At 45.1% G+C, this 19,795-nt stretch overlaps 1 protein-coding gene across 11 annotated transcripts in view; it reads right to left on the bottom strand.

Moving 5' to 3' along the window:
• The window catches only part of LOC135241212 (mitogen-activated protein kinase kinase kinase kinase 4), a 76,222-nt gene that overhangs the window by 19,603 nt on the left and 36,824 nt on the right, over nt 1-19,795 (bottom strand). For 8 of the 11 annotated variants that reach the window (XM_064311409.1, XM_064311404.1, XM_064311406.1 and 5 more), the window contains exons 4-15: nt 15,296-15,421; nt 14,628-14,738; nt 14,030-14,120; nt 13,541-13,671; nt 12,953-13,007; nt 12,537-12,615; nt 9,820-9,995; nt 7,993-8,065; nt 7,050-7,260; nt 4,971-5,132; nt 4,410-4,496; nt 2,646-2,858 (exon numbers count right to left, since the gene is read on the bottom strand). In XM_064311409.1, coding sequence (XP_064167479.1) covers nt 2,646-2,858; nt 4,410-4,496; nt 4,971-5,132; nt 7,050-7,260; nt 7,993-8,065; nt 9,820-9,995; nt 12,537-12,615; nt 12,953-13,007; nt 13,541-13,671; nt 14,030-14,120; nt 14,628-14,738; nt 15,296-15,421 — 1,515 coding nt within the window. Of the gene's footprint in view, nt 1-2,645; nt 2,859-4,409; nt 4,497-4,970; nt 5,133-7,049; nt 7,261-7,992; nt 8,066-8,188; nt 8,592-9,819; nt 9,996-12,536; nt 12,616-12,952; nt 13,008-13,540; nt 13,672-14,029; nt 14,121-14,627; nt 14,739-15,295; nt 15,422-19,795 lie in introns of those variants that run through there. The other 3 variants (XM_064311407.1, XM_064311412.1, XM_064311410.1) reach the window with 2 other exon arrangements.

Genomic DNA, 19,795 nt, shown 5'->3' with positions numbered 1-19,795 from the left:
AAACTTTGTCACAAAGGGGGTTCCTCTCCACACACATCCCCACAGCAGAGATTTCTCTCGGCTGTACAGCAGGGGGGTCAATCGCTGTCTGGCTGAAGCTTGAAACCAGGGACAAGGGGGGAACGAGATACACCTGCTTCCGCAGAGCAAAACACGACAACACATAAAACAGGACACGGCTCGTGGGTTTATGGTCTTCTGAGTAAATAGACCAATGATGGATGAGTAGTTTTCTTATTTGTTTTTTTTAACAGCGAGGGACTTTTCAGCTGAAACAAAACACCCAGCTCTAGAGCTCATATGGCCCAGGAGCATGTCCAGAGAGAGATATAGATGGAATAACTCAACAGCAACAGCAGTACAGGCTGGCCTGACTGGACATCAACAGCATATCAAATACGTCTAAACAAGAAAACAGCCAGTAGCAGGAAAATATTATCAGAATGCTGGACAGAAACTGCATTTAGATGTCAAATAAATCATTATTCTAGTTAGAGAGGAAAGACAAATGATGGTCTTGCCCTGTCCTACTTGCTTAGCCATCATGAAGGCTGCATGTTTCAATCCATGTGTTTTTTTACATTTGTCACAATGCACTGATTATAAACAAAAACTCATCAGATGGTTAGCAAATCTCAATAATCAATGCTAAATATTGGCAAATGTCTACATTAATATAGGCTACTCCACACCCGGTGGCATCATATTACCTGCTTGAGAACACACAACAATTTCCCAGAAAGACCAACTTCCTTCAGTTGAACAGCATGAGATTACCCCAGTTTAACAAAACAATAATCATAATAAGTTTCTGTAATAACAAAATGTCTTGTTATGGAAACAACTTGAGGAACAGATTTGTGTGTATAAATCACTTTCTTTCAATTATAGGGCAGAGTAGAGACACTGGCCATAATGTTTACCTCCATCTAAGTTTAAGAAAAAGCAGGGCTTTTGAAGCATACTTCAAAAACAACAACAACAAAAAGAATAGCACAATAATAGCACAAATCCAACAATTTTCGCTTGCAGTTTTCAATCTTGAGATACAAGCAGAAAACAGTAGGCGACGGCAACAGTAAAGTACACCAACCATATCAAAGACTTCATCTGCATTACAATGGTACAATGCAGACTCCCCAAAATGGGGGGATTTAAACAAAGCCAGCCCAGCTCCATATGCCTCCAAGACAAAAGGATTAAAGCCACCCAAAATGCGGAGTCAGAGCTTTTACCTGTCACTCTCTTGGCAATCTCTGCCCCCCCAATTACAACAACATGGCTGCAGACACAAGCCAGGGAACACCAAGAGGATTTTCTCAAGCCTTGAACAATTTAATACAGAGGAAACAGCTGGAACTGATTTCATAGAGAGCAGACCACTATAAATGCAAATGTTCCTATACCCCAAAATGGTATGGAAGTAACAATTTTAAAAAGTTGCCTCTTTGGCTTCCCATCTTAAAAACAAACAGGCAACACAAAATATGACTGGATTTCTGCATTTTGCTCCTGATTGATTTCTTCAATATAAACCAGCGCAACAGCATGGATTAACCTGGAGAGATGGAAAGGTGTTTGGAAATGAAAGCTAGCTGTGATGCTGCTGTGACATAGCGTGGGTTTAAGTTTGGACAGAGCGAATTTGAAGGAAATTTCTCATTGAGTGAATGATTTCTGATGATTCATAGGCGCAAGAAAGTCAAAGCTTCAATTTAAAAGGTGGCTGAATGACAGTATGCATTATGGACAGCTTATTTTAAGATTTCTTTTTTTTAAATAAACAAGTACTGTGCAAATTCCCAAAAAAATAATCAATTTAGACAATAAAGATCTTTACATTTTTTTAAATACACAATTAATGTGTGTGTCCATCATACATACTGCTCATTATCATTTTGGAATATCATTAGACATGTAATAGCGTGAAATGGGGGAGGGGGGGGCAAATCAAGTTTAAAAACCAGGTGAAACCAAGGTTAAAACTGAAGGTAAAAATATTACACATCACGTGTAAATCATGGCAGACGAGCCCCTTCCAGTCTGAGACCAATTTAAAACAAAAACGCAGAACAAAAATGATGTTTCATCTTAAGAAGTTTTAGTGGCAGCCGAGGAAGCAGCAGAGAAGCAAGCAGTTTTGCATTTTCTACCTGAAGAGACAGAACAATAAATAAAAAAGACTGTGGTTGACGTGAGAAAGAGATTTTCTTTTCTTTCTGGAGGGCTGGAACATCCACAGATGCGGACTGGCATTGTCATGGTAACCTGGCCCTAGTCATAGCTTCATCATGGATGCTCCAAAGTTAGGAAGACAGAGGGCTAGAGGGCAGTAGGGAGAAGGGGTATGGTGTTTCTCGTAAAGACAGCGAACTTAGTTTCTGGAGCATGCGGGTTAAGTTACCGTTATCGACGTACGGAAAGACTGCTTTAATAGATAAGATTCCAGAAAAAATCCCAGTAAACTTATTAAAAAAAAGTGAAGAAAAAAAAAAGAAAACCAAAAGTTGAGCGCTCACAAGTAGTAGTTTTGTGTTATGCACCACGCTGGCTGAGGTCCCACGCCCGCTACGGTCAGCAGTGTTAGACAAAAAGGTTGAGAGAACAGAAGCAGCAGAAGGCATGGGGGGAGGGGCGAGGTTCACCTCTCTGACCCGCTCGATTGGCTGAGGCTCGGGTTGAGGGGCGGGGCCTTTGGGCTCTGGGGGCGGGGCAGCCTGTTGCTGCTGCTGTGGCTGCTGCTGCTGCTGCTGCTTGTGGTCCTGCTGGAGCGAGAGCAGGTAGGCCTGCTCCTGCTGCAGCTGCCGCTGGAGACGAGCCGCTTGCCGCTGCTCCTCCATCTCCCGCCATTTGTACTCCTGACGTAGAGAGCGGAGGAGGTGAGGCGCGTGGCTGAGGCGGGGGCGGGGGATTTGGCCGTTTACTCTACTATAGTGCCAGAGCAGGGGGAGAGGTGTAAGAATATTTGGTGGGTGGGGGCCTGAGAAGGGTGGTTCTCCGTATCCTGGTATCCCGGGGGACGGCTATGTGTCTCACTGGAGGGAATGCTGAAAGCTTGGATAGGGAGTTCAGTGTTGTGCTAGCAACTATCCTGACGAGCCCCTGTAGTGAGGAGGGGTCAAGGGTCAGGTTCCGCATGTGTGTGCTATTCTGAAAAGCTGTGGAACTGACAAGTCTCTCTCTGGAACAGCAGCGCTAACGTTGACGGGAAAAAAAGAAGAACAGATTTTTCTAATGGGCGACCACATCTGCATCTGTCTCAGCTCACAGCTGAGTGACTTGCTCCTGGTTCAGCATTAAGCTGATGATTTTAATGAGTCAGAAAGTTTTAAAAAAAAAACCTAAATTTAGTTTAGTTTTATCCAGAGCAACTTACATTGTATCCAATTATACAGCTGGATATATACTGGAGCAATGCAGATTAAGTACCTTGCTCAAAGATACAACGGCAGTGTCCTACCGGGGAATCGAACCTGCAACCTTTAGGTTACAAGACCAACTCCTTTATACTACACTGCCGGCTAAATTTAGACCATATTATATAAAAAAATAAAGGTAAAGCTTAACAGGAGGCCTGTCAGAGGCAGTTGTATTAATATGCAATAATGTGACAGGTTAAACTGGTCCAAAACACAACAGGTGATGGCGCCTTTGGCCGCTTGGAGGTGCATCATACATTCTGGCTCACTTTTGAACAAGCCAACTCAGCTCTGGAAATCAATTTCTTGAAACAAGCAAATCAAATAATTAATGATTAGGTTTTGAAACAGCAGGAGGGATTACTCAATTAGACTGCAAGTGAGAAACTTGTGGTGCAGAAAAATGTCAAGACCAAAAGCTGATGGGGAAAAAAAGAGAGAGATGACACGGAGGTCAGTGAAAGCGTGGATGGTGCTGGTGGTAGAGTACTCTCATCTTAATTCACTTCCTGTGAGTGGCCTACCCCAAAGATGCAAAAGAGCCCTCAAAACAACATAAACAACTCACTTCAAAGCAAAACATAACTGTTTACTTCGCAAATATCTGATATCTGAAGAGGGACATGGAAAGATTCACTTCCTTCCTGATGGAGCTGATAAGCTCCCAAACAGAATCCTGCAAAAACTCCCAATGACACACACAGAGCAAGACAAGAGCAGCAACTGCAACTCACTAGGTCGACCAACACGAGGACCAAGAAAGCCTTTCAAAATCATAAAACGGTGCACAGAAACACCATGAAATGGTCACTGCGTTTGCCTACAGACGTTATTTCAGGGAAACAACACCAGTTTAAACAAGATAATTGGGCTGTCATTGACCCCCCAGACAGACTGAAATGTGGGAGACTGTGCTAGCCTCTTCAGCCCAGTAGGAGGAGAGACAGACGGAGAGAAAGAGCAGGATGTAGAGAAGAGTAGACAGGTTACCAGCAACATGGCTTGTTCATGGAGCAGCTGCTGCTGCAGGATCTCTAGGTGTCTCTGCTCCTCCTCCAGTTGACGACGGATGTACTCCTGCCAATCAAAGACAGGGACACAGGTGAGTGGGGAAACTGTGACCTATCCCTGCCCTTTCTCCGAAACCCTGCGTATGTACTCAAATACTGCTGATGGTTACAGCAGTGACACTGGTGGATGCGAAACTGGGCACTGTTGCAGTTTATGTATTCTTAGCCTACCTGTCCTTGAACCATTGAAAGTGTAAAATCACAAATACACCATTTGAACTGCATATTTCTATTGCTGATGTAACAATCACTGCCAATAACTGAAAACAATGAAAGTCAGAGTTTTAGAACACTGACTTGGAATGTTGAGAAAACATTCTGGAAAAAAAAAACCTACTCTTCAAAGGGCCGAAGGTGAACAGATTCCGAAACATCTTCAGGGCCTGTGGGCTTTTTACATTTTTACTTTATCAACGACAGCCAATGAAGGTTGCTCCTGGAAGGCCGTGGCCAGGCCTCTGGCTCTGGGGGGGAAACGCACCTGCTCCCGCTCGGCTCTCCTCTTCTCCTCCTCGGCCCTCCTGCGCTCCTCTTCCTCCTTGCGCCTGCGCTCCATCTCCTCCACGCGGCGCTTCTCCTCCTGCTCCCGCCGCCGCTGCTCCCGCTCCTGCTGCCTCCTCATCTCCCGCTCACGCCGCTGTTGCTGTGGGAACCCAGGGAGGGGGACAGAGAGCAGCTTTTAGGGACCGTGTCACAAGTAACGGCAAACTGCTGACACAGACTGCTACGCAAACCACAACTACATATACTACGTACCCGTGTACCTGGTAGGAAGCACCACTAAGTATGGATGTGAATGAAATTAACAAAGTTATGAACATTTGGAATGAATTTCATGTTATCACTTCACCATGAACACTCACTCATTTATGCTGAAGTTTCTGACATATTTCTGAAGGGCTTATCAATAAATATCTTACAATATTTATTCTAGCGCATGCTGAGAAAACAAATATTTGTTAGCTAATAATAACAAATATATATTATTGATGAACGGTTTTCTTCTTTGATATTTGTATATGTAGAATCACATAGCAGGGACTTCAGGGAACAGCAGGTATGTAAAGTGCACTTGATTTATATGATTTATATACATATTGGCTCCTGATTACTTCTTAGTCAAACGTCTATATTTCTAATCATTCTAGGAAGTTGGTCTGACTGCAGAATAATGTAAGAACATGGACAGCTTGCTCTAAAACACAGCAGGGTCTCTCACTGGGCTTGGCTGACAAATGGCTGACGAAGAGAACTCAGGTCCACTTTACCCATCACAGCTCTCTCTCCATTAGTCAAGCAAGTCAGAACGACAATAAGAGGAGGACCCAGCAATGCAGCTGCTTCCCGATTAGTGGAACCTAACCCTCTGAAGGTTTTTGGAAGGTTTTTAGAACTCCATTCCATTGAATTACCAGAAGTTCAGTTAAGAACATTCTAATCACATATTTGTGATGTTACGCCTTCATTAAAGGGTTAATTAAAAGAAATAGAATGACTCAGCAATACAGCAACCCTCTCCATTAGCTAGGCTTCAATGAAAAGTAAAAAAGGTAACCTAGCTACACAGCTCTCTCTCTCCATTAGTTCTGAACTTCATATCCCACACAAAACAGGGACAGTCCGCAATCTTATTGAGTTAAGATTGGCCATTCGGACTAATAAGAAGCAAAGACCTCCATTTGCTGAGAGAAGCTTTTTGGGCAGACTAAGTTAGTCCAATTTTCTCTCAATATATAGCTCTCACACTCTCACAAACATTCACTCTCTCTCACACTCTCTCTCTGACAGACACACACACACACACAAAACACTGACTCTTCCTAAGCAAACGAGAACACACCCTCACTGTAACCCAGAATGTGTGTGGATAATGAAGATAGCCATTATAATGTCATTATCCCCCTGGAGCCCCAGGTCTCCTTTTAAGCAGGAAAACTCAATTAGGGAAAAAACATGAGACTGTGAAACCAGGGGATGAGTCTGCCAGACATGCATGAAGGACTGTCTTTCTACCAACAGACATGGCACAGGCAGCCCTGGACATCAAACATTAGGCATGGGCACGTAACAAGGCCAGACAGAGGTCAGCCCAGGGAAAGCACAGGCTCCTCTCTCCAGGGCAAAAACAACAGGAGCATTCAAAACAGAAGCGGCTTCATTATAAACATAACTGTGACGAGGGACATCACCACAGACTCATACACTTATTCACCTGATCCCTGCCATATATTACACGTTCTGCACACTGTGAGTGATTTTACTTGAGCCAGTTAATTTAATGTGCTAGTGTCATTTGGCTTTAAATACAATATCCAGGGGCAGAACCACTGTTGCATGTCCATACATGGACAACAGCAGGCAATACTGTGCATACAATGGCTGGATTATACTGTACTTTCTTAACAAGAACACTTGTACTGTATAGACACTGATTCACCTAGTTTTTCTGGTTATGATCTCACATATCGTACCTGCCTGTAGACACAGATTTATTTCACGCCCTTATTCGGGGTGACACTCAGGGTCACCCTCCCACACGGTTTCCCTGGCGACGGCTCACCTCCTCCAGCCGCCGCCTCTGCTCCTTCTGCTGCTCGATGCGCTTCTGCCTCTCGGCCAGCAGCTGGCGCTTGTACTCCTCCTGCTCGCGGAGCTGCTGCTCCTGCAGGAGCTGCTGTCTGCGCAGCGCCTCCGAACGCTCCTTGTTCTCCTGCTGGAGGCGGATGAAGTCCCTGCGCAGGGTCGACTCTCCCGGGACGTTCACGATGGAGCTGTGAGGGGGGCACAAGGTGGGGGGGCACGTCAGACAACTCATTCACTTGACATTGGGGTGGGGGTGAGGGGGGTGGAATGTGCTTATTATGCGTGGATTAGCCTGCAGATAACCTGGCTGTGGATCTGCGCTGCTGCGTGTTCAAATCCGGCGCGTGTGGGACACAGCCATTGAAAGTAACTCTGCGAGTGGGTTGAAAAATATGCAAAGTGGAAAGCGGTAGGCAATGTAAAACGCCCCCCTGGTGTGCCTGGGGATCTCTGCGATGCTGTGTCATGCAGGAGGCTGTCGGGCTCCACGGTGCCTAGAGCAGGGAGGCTCTAATCGGGCCCACAAGGCCAGCACTGCCACTGGCTTCCTTTACTAGCCGATAGTAAACGCATTGATTAATGGCACTGATTGGCCACAGATTTAACTCACCAGGTGTCCCAGGTTTAGTGGGAAGAATGAAAACCAGCAGTGCCACTAGCCACACAAGGCAGATTTGAGCATCCCAGGGTAGGAGTGTGCCCAATATAGTACGGTATATGATACAACAGTATATGGTATAATGGCATATAACATATGATATAATGGTGTATAGTATATTATATAATGGTATGTAGTATAGGGTACATGGTATAATAGTATAATGTATAGCGTATATGGTATATGTTATATGATATATAGTACATATTGTATGGTATAATGGTTGCAGGAAATGTATGCATCGGCAGCAGCGCTGAAGTACCTGGGCTCTCCCTCCTGCTCTGGCGGTTCCTCCTCCTCCTCCTCGCTCCCACTGTACTCGTACTCCGTCTCATCTACGAAGAACAGCCTCGTTAGCATTCACGCTACATCACAATGAGTGTACCATGCTAATACAGTTAAATGCACAGCAACAGCAATATGATACCCACAAGAATAATTACAATTAAGCACAATGTTTTTTACAAATTCAGTACAATATAACAAACATGGTGGTCTCTCACAGCTACCAGATCCTCCTATACAATATTTTGTTACAAGAAAATGTAAATATGAACGTGAACTAAGGCTAGAAACACATTTTTTTCCTCCATTTCAAATCAAAAGTTTATCCGGTTAATCGGCTTAACGGCTGATTTCAACACCACAGACAACACACATGAAACACAGGTCCCGACACCTCTGCCAGCCATATAGTTTACTTCAACAGTACTACAGAGCGGAGGGCTCAGCGAAAGAATACAAATAAGGGAGTAAACAAAAAATTCACTCTTCATTCCTGTGTATCTGTGTAAGATCCCCGTCTCATTGTACTTCTACAGGAAGGCCTCTGAGGTCATCACATCCAACTAACCTCTAAAACTGGTTTTTTCATACAATCAGAAAAAAGAATGACCAGTAAGACAGTGCTTAATCATCAGCTGAATACCTCAATATTAATTATCATTCTGAGAGGTTTTTTCTTCTTATGATTAAAAATGTTTTTGGTCCGTGGGTTATTGTTTTCAAGCACCCCTGCATAAACCTTAAAATTATTTTTTTAGTCTCTAGGCACTTGAAATTTGATGAGGAAAATAATTGGTTGTATCAAGCATGTATCATTTAGCTTAATTGGGTACACCTATCTATGAGGAGCGTGCCTCTTCATTATATTTCCTGGAAATTAATTACTACAGGTTAAATGACAATTCCATTGTGTGTGTGGTCAATGAGGTCCCTGCGCCATGTAAAAGATCCCTGAGCAACATAAGAGATCTCCGGGCCATATAAGAGATCCCTGAGTCATATACTGCAAGAGATCCCTGAGTCATAAAGAGATTCCGGAGCCACGTAAGAGATCCCTGAGCCAGCTAAGAGATCTCTGAGCCACCTGAGAGATCTCCAAGCCACATAAGAGATCTCTGAGCCATATAAGAGATCCCTGAGTCATATACTGCAAGAGATCCCTGAGTCATAAAGAGATTCCGGAGCCACGTAAGAGATCCCTGAGCCAGCTAAGAGATCTCTGAGCCACCTGAGAGATCTCCAAGCCACACAAGAGATCTCTGAGCCATATAAGAGATCCCTGAGTCATATACTGCAAGAGATCCCTGAGTCATAAAGAGATTCCGGAGCCACGTAAGAGATCCCTGAGCCAGCTAAGATATCTCTGAGCCACATAAGAGATCTCTGAGCCACATAAGAGATCTCTGAGCCACATAAGAGATCTCTGAGCCACATAAGAGATCTCTGAGCCACATAAGAGATCTCCGAGCCACATAAGAGATCTCCGAGCCACATAAGAGATCTCCGAGCCACATAAGAGATCTCCGAGCCACATAAGAGATCTCCGAGCCACATAAGAGATCTCCGAGCCACATAAGAGATCTCTGGGTCATATACTATAAGAGATCCCTGAGTCATAAAGAGATTCCGGAGCCATATAAGAGATCTCTGAGCCACATAAGAGATCTCCAAGCCACATAAGAGATCTCCAAGCCACATAAGAGATCTCCAAGCCACATAAGAGATCTCCAAGCCACATAAGAGATCTCCAAGCCACATAAGAGATCCCTGACCCATGCAAGAGAAGGTAACGCATGACACTCACCTTTCTCGCCTCTCTTCTTGCGGGTGCGGTCGATGTGGTCCTTGAGTTGAATCCGGACCTGTCTTTCATTGGGCTGGTCCCGAATGAAGGGGTGCTTCAGCAGCTGTTCAGTTGGGGGGCGCTGAGTGTAGTTTTTCACCAGACAACCCTCGATGAAGCTGAAGAACTTTTTGGACCTGAGGTAGAGCACCAGAAAGAAATGTAGAAATGTAGCAAACAGGCATACAGTTAGGGACTGTGGAGCTCAGTTAGAGACCTACCAAACCGGTTTGTGCAAAGAGAGGCTGCATGTCTCCTACATATGAGGTATATTGCTCACAGCCCACCAGTCCAATATTAAGGTAGAGACAGACTTAATGACAACACGTACTGTACATGATCGGGTTTATGGATGGGTATGATCAGTGTAAAGTAACAGGGGGGGATTTCCCTGCCACTGCTCATGTTGTCCTCTCCTCCGCTGCTTGACCTTCCGCAACGCTCAACCATCCAACTTCCAACGTCACTTAAACTTTGAAGAGCAGGTTTGTTCAGTCAGTGTTCTAGAACACTAGAGCATTGCTTTCCATTAGCAGTAGTGACTGCTGCATCTAGAATGTTCAGTTAATAAGAGCATTCTAATCACATATTTGTGATCTCACATCTTAAAAGGGTTACAAACACAGTTCTAGTTGTCTGGAATAATATTTGACTGATGCCAATTTGATGTTCCAGGGCATTATAGCGGTGGCTGAGTGCATCTCCATTCATTCCCCTCACTGTATAGAAATGCACAGAACATTTCATGCAGAAAGCTACACTTGCTCAAGCAATTCACCATCTTTAATATATAACACTGCACAGCACTGTCACATTCCACAACAGTCATTAAATACCCAGAGGGACAAACAAGCTTTCAGCACTTATCAAGTCACACACGTAATATGCACATTTTATTCTGAAGCTGTTACGGTTGAAACGGTTGAAAATAGCCCAAAGAAACATCAAACCATAAAAACAGACGCATAAAGTATTGTTTTTTTTCCACCGCCCTGCCTAGGCTGCAAGTCAGTTATACCCGAGGCAAAGTGGGGGGCGTTTCTACAAAAAAATCTGAATGGGCGGACAGCAAGCCGGCCAATCCCTAATACAGTAAGTAGGCCTCCCAAGGCCAGGCAAGTTAAACAGACATAGGCTTTGTTTATCATGTAAAAGACCACAGCCAAAAAAATATTTTCAACAATTCTAATTCCTCACCAGGGAGCTTGGTGTTGCTCAAACATCACTGAGCAATTCGTGCTGGAAAACGAAGTAGCACATAAGTGCCTCAATGTATACCAGACTAGAAAACCCAAACTACAAAATGGTCCCATGAAAACAATACTGAAGACATTCCAGTGGTATGTAGCAGCTGACCTGTACACAACATAAATGGCCTGGGAAACATTAGAAAAGCATGAGTGAAACATGCTGAGTAGGAGAAGATGCCTCAGTAACCAAGAGGCATCTTCACACACGAAACATGGAACAATGCCGCACTCAGTTTTCTGGCAACGGTAGTGGCTTGTTTTGATCACACACACAACCAAAAACCATGCATTTTTTTAAACAGGTTGATTAATAGTTGTCTGAACAGGCAGCTATCAAATACTTGAAAAGAGCCAACAATGGAATGGAAGTAGGTCAAGAGTATGACCAAGACATGTACAGCCTAGAAGTGGCATGACTTCGCAAACTTTATTATACCAGCCAGAGAAGCTTGCTAATGACAAGCTGTTTGCAACTGAAAAAAAAGTTAATCAATTATAACTGCTAGCATCCTTGCATATTTTAATCTACATGTACAAATAAGAATATGACTGAGACTGTGTCACTGTGTCCTGTGTATAGCTAGCAAGACAGGATGGAAGGCAGTTATTCATTTGTTGTATGAGCTGTATTGCTCTAAGTTTATTATTTTTATACAGTAGTGCGAAAAAATGTCGTTGGCAGGGTGTCTTGGTGAAATAAGTTGAGTTTCCTAGTTGACATCAAAACATAACATTTCCGTAAGAGAGAGCATTACTAGGTCTTGATCCAGCAAATTTCTGAAGTAGCCTTCCTGGAATGCAGGCTCTAATTCACAGTTGACCCTTAAATGGAAAGGCTTTGTAATATTCACTGCAAGACTGCACATGCAAAAAAGGGCTACTGACTAAGGTTACAGCAGCTGATATCTGGGCCATTTTATTGTTTTTATTTTACCGTTATTTATTTTCATGGCAGAGCAGCATCTATGAGTCGCATCAGACAGCAGTAATGGCCTGGCCTCTCTCACAGTGCTATTTATAACGGGGGCCAATTACCAAGGGGGAAGCCTCATACAAAACCACGCACTGCTTCATACATCAGCGACTAAACCAATCACTGCTGCCAGAGCCAGCAGGCCAATCACAGCGAGACCTCCGCCTCCCCGTCGGCAGGGCCAGAGTCGGGCAGGCCTCACAGTTCAGTGTTCCATTACAGAGCACATCATTAAGCACATGTGCCTCCGCGCCGCACTGATTTACCGCACAGCCAGCTTATGCCCCGTGCCAGCAGCATCGCGTTCTCCAAAAGCCCAGCAACAGCAGTGCAATCGCTACAAAACAAGCTCGGGTAAAAAAAAAAAAGGGGGCAAAAAAAGGGGGTGCTAAACGGGCGCGACGCTACGGTGCGCGAGAAGGAAAGGCTTTCGTGAGAGACACTCTAGAACATACCATTTCTTGGACTTGAGTCTCGGCGGAGGGTTCCTGGGGATGAGGAAAAGGGCTCGCATTGGATGCATGTCGCAGAGAGCTGGAGGAGAGAGGACGAACATGCGCACATCAGCAGCAGTAAATATGACCAGAGACCGCAGAATTGACCTTCGCTTCGCTCTGCAAACAGCGGTACTATTCCAGTTCAGCAGAACTATTCCAAACAATAACAGCAAGTGCTAGATAACTGGGAATGAAGGAGGAAGAGGAACTTTTAATATTTATACACTTCAATGAGGCTCTCCAACCAGAATAAATAAAAACAATTAAAATGAAAAAAGGCTGAAAGCTCAAACACTGAGGTAGTACTTAAAAAAAAACAGACAGGGATGGAACAGACCGGGGAGGAACAAGAGAGAAAAGAAAACAGAACTCACGGGGTGCTCCCTCGGCCATCTCAATGGCGGTTATCCCACAGGACCACAAGTCACTCTGCGAGAGAAAAGCCATTAAGCATATAAACTTCATACAGCACCGTGCTAACAGAGGGGGGGGGGGGGGGGTTTAAACCAGTCACTATCCCCAACTGTTTTCCTGTCACCCCCCGATTTTAAACATCCCGTAGTATGTGTATGTACCACTTTATCATCACAGGCCACCCAGCTAGCCACAGAGAGGGTGATTGAAACTCATAACATACTGTAGACGTTTTAGCTGTACCAACATATTGAGGGCAATTTTTCAATCACACAGAAGACATCAGATTGTGAACCAAGGGATTTTTAAATAGTGACTTTCTAAAACATTTACAACACAATAATACTTCTGAGACATAAAAACCAGAGCTTTCCATATGCTGTAACGTATACCAGTCTAATAGCAGTAGAACACAGATAAAAATGGGAGGGGGGCAGGGAGTTTGAGGTCATTGCTCTCATTTTGAGGTAATTATTTTCATTTTATCACTGGGCAATTAGTGCGTGCATGGGCCCAGTTCGGAGTCTAAAGTGTGTACACCGTCTTACCCGATAGTCGTAGGTAGCGTCCGGGTTCTCATCGCACGCGATGACCTCCGGGGCCATCCAGTAGGGTGTCCCGATGAAGGTGTTCCTCCGACCGACCGTCCTGTCCAGCTGTGCGCTCACACCAAAATCAACTGCAGAGGAAAACCGGATCCGGCCAGTTTAAACCAGCTCAAACCAACCCCAGGAGCCTGGGGACTGGCCGGCTCCAGTAAAGCTCTTATGCTACGCTTTCATTCCCATGTTTGCTAATCTTGTTTAAAGAATGTACGAAAGGAAACTTGGACTCTGGGTGGTTTTCGCTGCAACTATAAATTCTAACAAAATGTCTGATATATATATAAATGTACCAAGCACCCCGTGGTTTCATCATAAAACCATTTGTCATTAGCGTGTGGAGAACAGTGTGCTTGTGTAATACAGCCCCATTCGGTCCTGGATGTGGCCGCCAGCTCCCACCCCAGGGAGGACGGCCGGGGTTGCACCACTCACCCAGCTTGACCTCGGCGTTCTCCGTCAGCAGGACGTTCTGGCCCTTGATGTCGCGGTGGATCACGTGATGGGCGTGCAGGTGGGACAGCCCCTGAGCGGAAGAGCACACTGTCGTGAGACCGCAAATCCCAGAATGCCACAGCAGCCCGACTAAAACCGCACACAAAGAGCGCAGTGTTTAAACATGGGCTGCCACCACAGCATCGCAGGGTCTGTGGGAGTGCGTCAAACGGTGCGCCGTGACGACCGAGTGGGCGGAACCGCCTGGATCCAGCTCAAGGTTCACACTTAGGGAGTCCACACTGGGAATCAATCCCAAGCTCGGGGGCGCAATGCGCTCGTTTTATGTGAACGGTCTCGAAGGGTTTACTTTCTACGGCTTCGCAAACCGATCAAACGTTCTGAGCCGTTCAGAGAGGAACGGGAGAGGTAAAAAGTGCAAAGAGAAGAGAGAAATGAGAGAGGTAAAAAGTGTAAAGGGAAGAAAAGTGGTTGAAGGCAAGAGAGAAAAAGAGAGAATCAGACAGAGGTGAGGGGGTGAGGAATGGGAGGGAAGAGTACAGGGATAGTGCAGCTGGGTAGGACTGAGATGACTCACTCGAAGGATCTCTCTAGAGATGTAGGCGATCCAGTCCTCTTTCAGCGTGTTTCCCTTGGTGTTCTTCACCAGGTCTGTGATGGACCCGGCGCCACAGAACTCCATCACCAGCTGGAGATGAAGACAGAGTTACGGACATCTCCGGACAAACATGCACACATGCATATGAAACATGCATCTGTCACAGCAAAAATAATAGACTGTGGTCAGGCTTAAGAGATAACAGCAATCAACAATGAAGCGTGTGAGTGTGTGTGTCTGTGTGCAAAGGTATGTGGTGTGTTTGTGGTGTGTGTGTGTTTGCGTGCACACGTGTGTGGATGTGTGTGTACGTATGTGGTGTGGTGTGTGTGTGTGCACGTGCATGTGGGGGGGTGGGGGGAAAGGAGGCTAGGAGAAGGAGTGTTTTTACAGATATCACATTTTACTTTTTCTGAGACAGCATGTAAATCTCCTAGTCTGGGGGGGGGGGGGATGGGGGGGCCCAAAGGCCTTGAAAAACACCACTGCATGTAATACAAGCCCTGAAAACAAGGAACTGTGGAGAATGACTGAAGGCCAGACCATTTGAGCAGCACGGTGAGCAGAGAGGTACAGGAACTTGGATTTGTTTGGGGAGTGGGGGGGGGGGGTGTCTTGAGGCCAGAGGGGTCACCAAACAAACTCACCCACAGCTGGTCATCATGGCCTGGGGGGCTCTTTTTTATGAAAGCACCGTAGTAGGTGGCAATGTTTCTGTGGTGGGAGTACTTCTTCAGCATATTAATCTCCAGTTTAATTTCCTCCTCTTCATCCTAAGAAACGCATACAGGGATGACAGAAAGAATTATTCAATTAATTATCTCCCTGAGGACTAAAGGGGTACCAGATAGCCATCGTAACTAACAGCATGCAAAAACACTGCCTTTGCAAAGCCCGACATGCTCCAATGAAATACAGCCTCGAGGCAAAATGACTGATAATGGCGAATTAGGAGCTTTGAAAACAAACGTTATTCATTGCTTAAAAACAAAACGAAAAAAAAGAGAGCACACTTAAATATTCTGAAATTTAAGCTTCCGTTTCTAATGAGCTGTTTTGCTTTGAGCTTAATGGCCCATGGACTGCCTCGCGCTCAGTTGTGTAAACCAGTGCTTGTATTGTCAGTGGAAAAGCAGTTCATAAACAATCTGTAATCCATTCAGTCAAAAGAGACTCAATACCTATGTTTTTTTTGCTGGGCTACATTGGCAACAGCATTTTAAGTTGCGGAAATGATAAACGGAGCATCCCAAAACGTTAATAACAGTAAAGTAAATACGCACCCGTCAGAAGGAAGATAATGAAAAATAAACAGGAAGTTACTCTGCTTCCCATTTATTTTTTATTATCTTCCTTCTGAACAGCCCTCTTTGCCATTATTAATGGTAAAAGAGGTAGAAGTCAGAAGGAAAAGAAGAAGCAAATCTGTACCCAAAAGTCAGATCATTGCAGCATTATTATATTTAGATTCCTTGCTGTTGTGAGATCTACGTCACCCATGTGATCTCATTCAAACCATAAATAGAAAAGATCTTTAATTTCAGAGAAGCTCTATCGGTTAACTGAGATTAGGCAGGACAGAGTCAGATCTGTCCATAACTGGCACACTGCGTAAGAAAGACAATCCACTACATACAGACTCTCATATCTCTGCTCCCACAGTACAGATGAAACGAGGCTAACACAAACCTGAGACGAAACGCACAGACCCACAACAGCACAACTGGTTTTGCATTGCATCACCCACAACCAAAGCTGCAACTCATTATGTCGCACTGAAGGCTGGCTTCTGCCCGCAAGGGCAAGGTTTTCCCCGCAAACAGTGTGTGTGTTGCCTGTTGCCAGTACAGCCGGATGGCGCAAAAAAAAAAAAAACACAAACCTTGCACTGAGGCAAAAAAGGTAGGAATGGGTATCTTAGACTGCCACATTGACCTTAAAGTGTCTCAGGTGGTTTGATTTGATGACATACAAGATCAGACGTTAGTTGTCCATTGTCAGAACAAACTGACAAATAAGGGTAATGGACCAAGAGTCTGATGCTATAAGACAAATGTAGACTAAAGTAATGCATTTTCCATCATGGGCCTTCAGAATTTTCCTCAATGGGTTTATCATGGCCGAACTGCATTAGCCCTCTGCCCCAATGATATGAGGGCAAAGACTACTGCAAGGCACTCTGGGGGAAAGTATGCAATCATGATTTTCTCCAAATTTTCTATGTTGTGCAATCGCTAATGTGGAGCATGTAAACAGCTGTTTTTTTTTGTTTTTTTTAATGCAGAGATAGAGAAACTGTATCTGGCTTCCCCTCCTCCATATGCTCCACAGAGAGAGCAGCAGAAAACGGGAAAGGAGGCAGGGCTAAAAATAAAGCTGTTTGCAGCGAGAAACGATGACCTGCTCTACAATGATGTCATAGTCCCGCCCCCTCTCTCTCTCCCTCTCTCTCCGAGCACGTTTCCTGCAGCTGTTTGGATTTGTTATTCACGGCCATGAAGCCTGGAAGGGGGGGGGAGAACAAATGGCCATCCCATCATCGCGAAATTGCGGCAGGGGAAGGACTGTGCTCCTGCCCTGGGGTCACCGGGACACGGGGCATCGAACACCTCGTAGGTCACAGGGCGAAAATGGGAGTCTGACCATTTTCAGCAGGGAATTAGCCTGGCCTCACTGCTTCAAAACGGTGTGATAAATTTACAGCCCAATGCTCCGTTCTCTCCCAAAGGTCCCATTCGACAGTTTAAATCGGGCCCCAGAAGGAGGTTCACACTGGACTGAAAAAAAAAAATGTTGCACAGACAATTACAAAGACTGAAAATCATGCATTTATGCCTCCGCCAGTCTGCCTCTGTCGTAATCGAATAACCAGACTTGGTTGATGCATATAGGCTAAACACGGCAACACTGCTCCACCCATCACCCTACATCCCGCCCACTAATGTAAATTCTCTTCTGAAGCACTGAAAAGAAAAACTCTTTTTCCCTTCCTCTTTCTCCGTTTTCTCTCTCTCTCTCTCCCCCTCTCCTCCCGGTTTCTCTCGCTCTCCCAGTTCTCTCTCTCTCCCTCTCAGGCAGCCTGCTGTGCACTGGAATATCCAGCACAGGAAGGAGAATCTGGGTCAAAGCGCACACGCTGAACCGCGCCTGTGTGAGGGTTTGAACAGCATGCGACCCGAAGCCGAGCGAGGAGGACCGGTCAGGCAGGCGGGCGGGGGGGATCTTCGGCATTCCTCCTCGCCCAAAAGCCGGCGCCGCCGCTCCTCACACCCTCTCCACCCGCACGACGGCAGAATCAACCCGAGCAGCGGCCTCCTCCGCTAAACTCATCAGGAACCCAGTGTGTATAACGCAACGCAGGAGCGCGCTTAGCAACGATAAAAGAAGCTATGATATTTCTACCGGTAATGTCAGCGCCACTGTATGCGCACACGTAACCTACAGTTAGCATAACTGTGCAGACTGTGAATTCAAAGTGCCAGAAACAACAACAACTGCATTAATAAGAGCAGCAAGACAAAAATAACAGTAAAATTCCCAACTCCAGAGCTATTCATCGCACCAGCAGGCAGGTCAGGAGTTCACCAAAACCATCTCCAGGGGAGCCACAATGCAGCCGGTTTTCAATTACATTATTTTACAGATGTGAGATACATAGAAACCGACAGGAAAAACGGTGAAGCAACAGTAGCTCTTAGGGGGCTTGGCACTGACAACGCGTGCACAGAGCCACCTACAGGAATGCCAAGTCCACTGCATCCTGGAACTAGTTTTTCAAAAATAAACAACAGCCTCCACTGTTCTGGCACACACTGCAAACGGCTTTAACGGTCAATGAAATGGAACAGCAAGAGCTAAGAACACTTGCTATAATCCCTTAAATAATGTAGTGTATTATGACTTAACCCTTCAAAGATTAGGTTTTGTGGAATGTTTTTTTTCTCTTCAAAATTCTAAGTCAGTATTCTAGAAATCAAGAACATTGCATTCAATTACCAGTACTGATTGTTACATCAGCATTAGAACATTCAGTTAAGAACATTCTAATCACATATTTGTTATGTGACCTTAAAGGGTTAATGATGATGCTGACATGCATAGATATGCAAGATCTTCTCTGAGTTTTTCCCAGTCCTTTATACAGGGTGGAGTAATTATCACACTAGGAATGAGTGAGCTTTCAGGGGACCAACATGTTTACAGTCCATAGCGGATAAACACAAAACCTTACATAAGCCTCACGATGAGCCAAGGATCATACACAGGACAAGGCTTTCATCAGAGTGGACCGACAGGCCCCGCCACCTTTTGAGGTGTTGCTGTCGTAGCAACAGGGCGGTGATGCGTCAGATCCCCAACGCCCACAGGAGGAAACGGTGGCGCAACGCCGCCCGGCGCCAGTGTTCCGCATCGCGATGATCATGACCACCGCCGATTAGGAGAGGCCGCGGCGTGTCTCAGTAAATTAACCGCTTGCATTAAAACCGGGTCAGGACTCTCTGATTGCACCATCGCCTAGAGCGTGTGACAGAAATCTCTTCCTAATGCTCTATAATGCAAGCATAAAAGGCACTGCCAGTGTAAGAGCGTGTTTATCACTTCTGTTTGTCCCATTCGTCAGAACTGGCCCTTCGAAGGAAGAGTGACAGTTATGAGAGACGTGGACTCATGGGCACACAAACTTTCCATTTTGAAATATCTAAATAAAATTTTGAAACACAAGCCAATCTAACGCATCTTGCTTTGATGGTAAAGGTTACAGTTGAGGCAAGTTCAGGGTTATATTCAGAAGCTAGGGGGAATGGCATTTTTTTTTGACATATTGGCAAGTTTGATTCAGTTGCTAATACTGAGGAAGCATACATTAACTATCAAGGTAAAATAATCCCAGGTAGTTAGCAAGCCATCTAGCACTAGGTTAGCCAGATCGGTTCTGTTCATTTTACTGTATTTAAGCTTGAAAATTGTTGAATTACTTAAAAAGAAGGGTGTGAACAATGTTTTCTGAATTCTGAGGCTAACCTAAAATAATAGATTGGCCCTGCTTTTGCACCACAAAACTCAACAAAATGAACACTTAAGTAATGGAACCAAAAAAACTCTCATGGCCTCTATAATTTTTGGGTCCTGGTTATGACCCTGTTCAT

This window comes from Anguilla rostrata, chromosome 15 (assembly GCF_018555375.3).
Source record: "Anguilla rostrata isolate EN2019 chromosome 15, ASM1855537v3, whole genome shotgun sequence".
Lineage (NCBI taxonomy): Eukaryota > Metazoa > Chordata > Actinopteri > Anguilliformes > Anguillidae > Anguilla > Anguilla rostrata.
The sequence above is the reverse complement of the archived record's forward strand: the minus strand, read 5'-3'. Positions and strand labels throughout refer to the sequence as shown.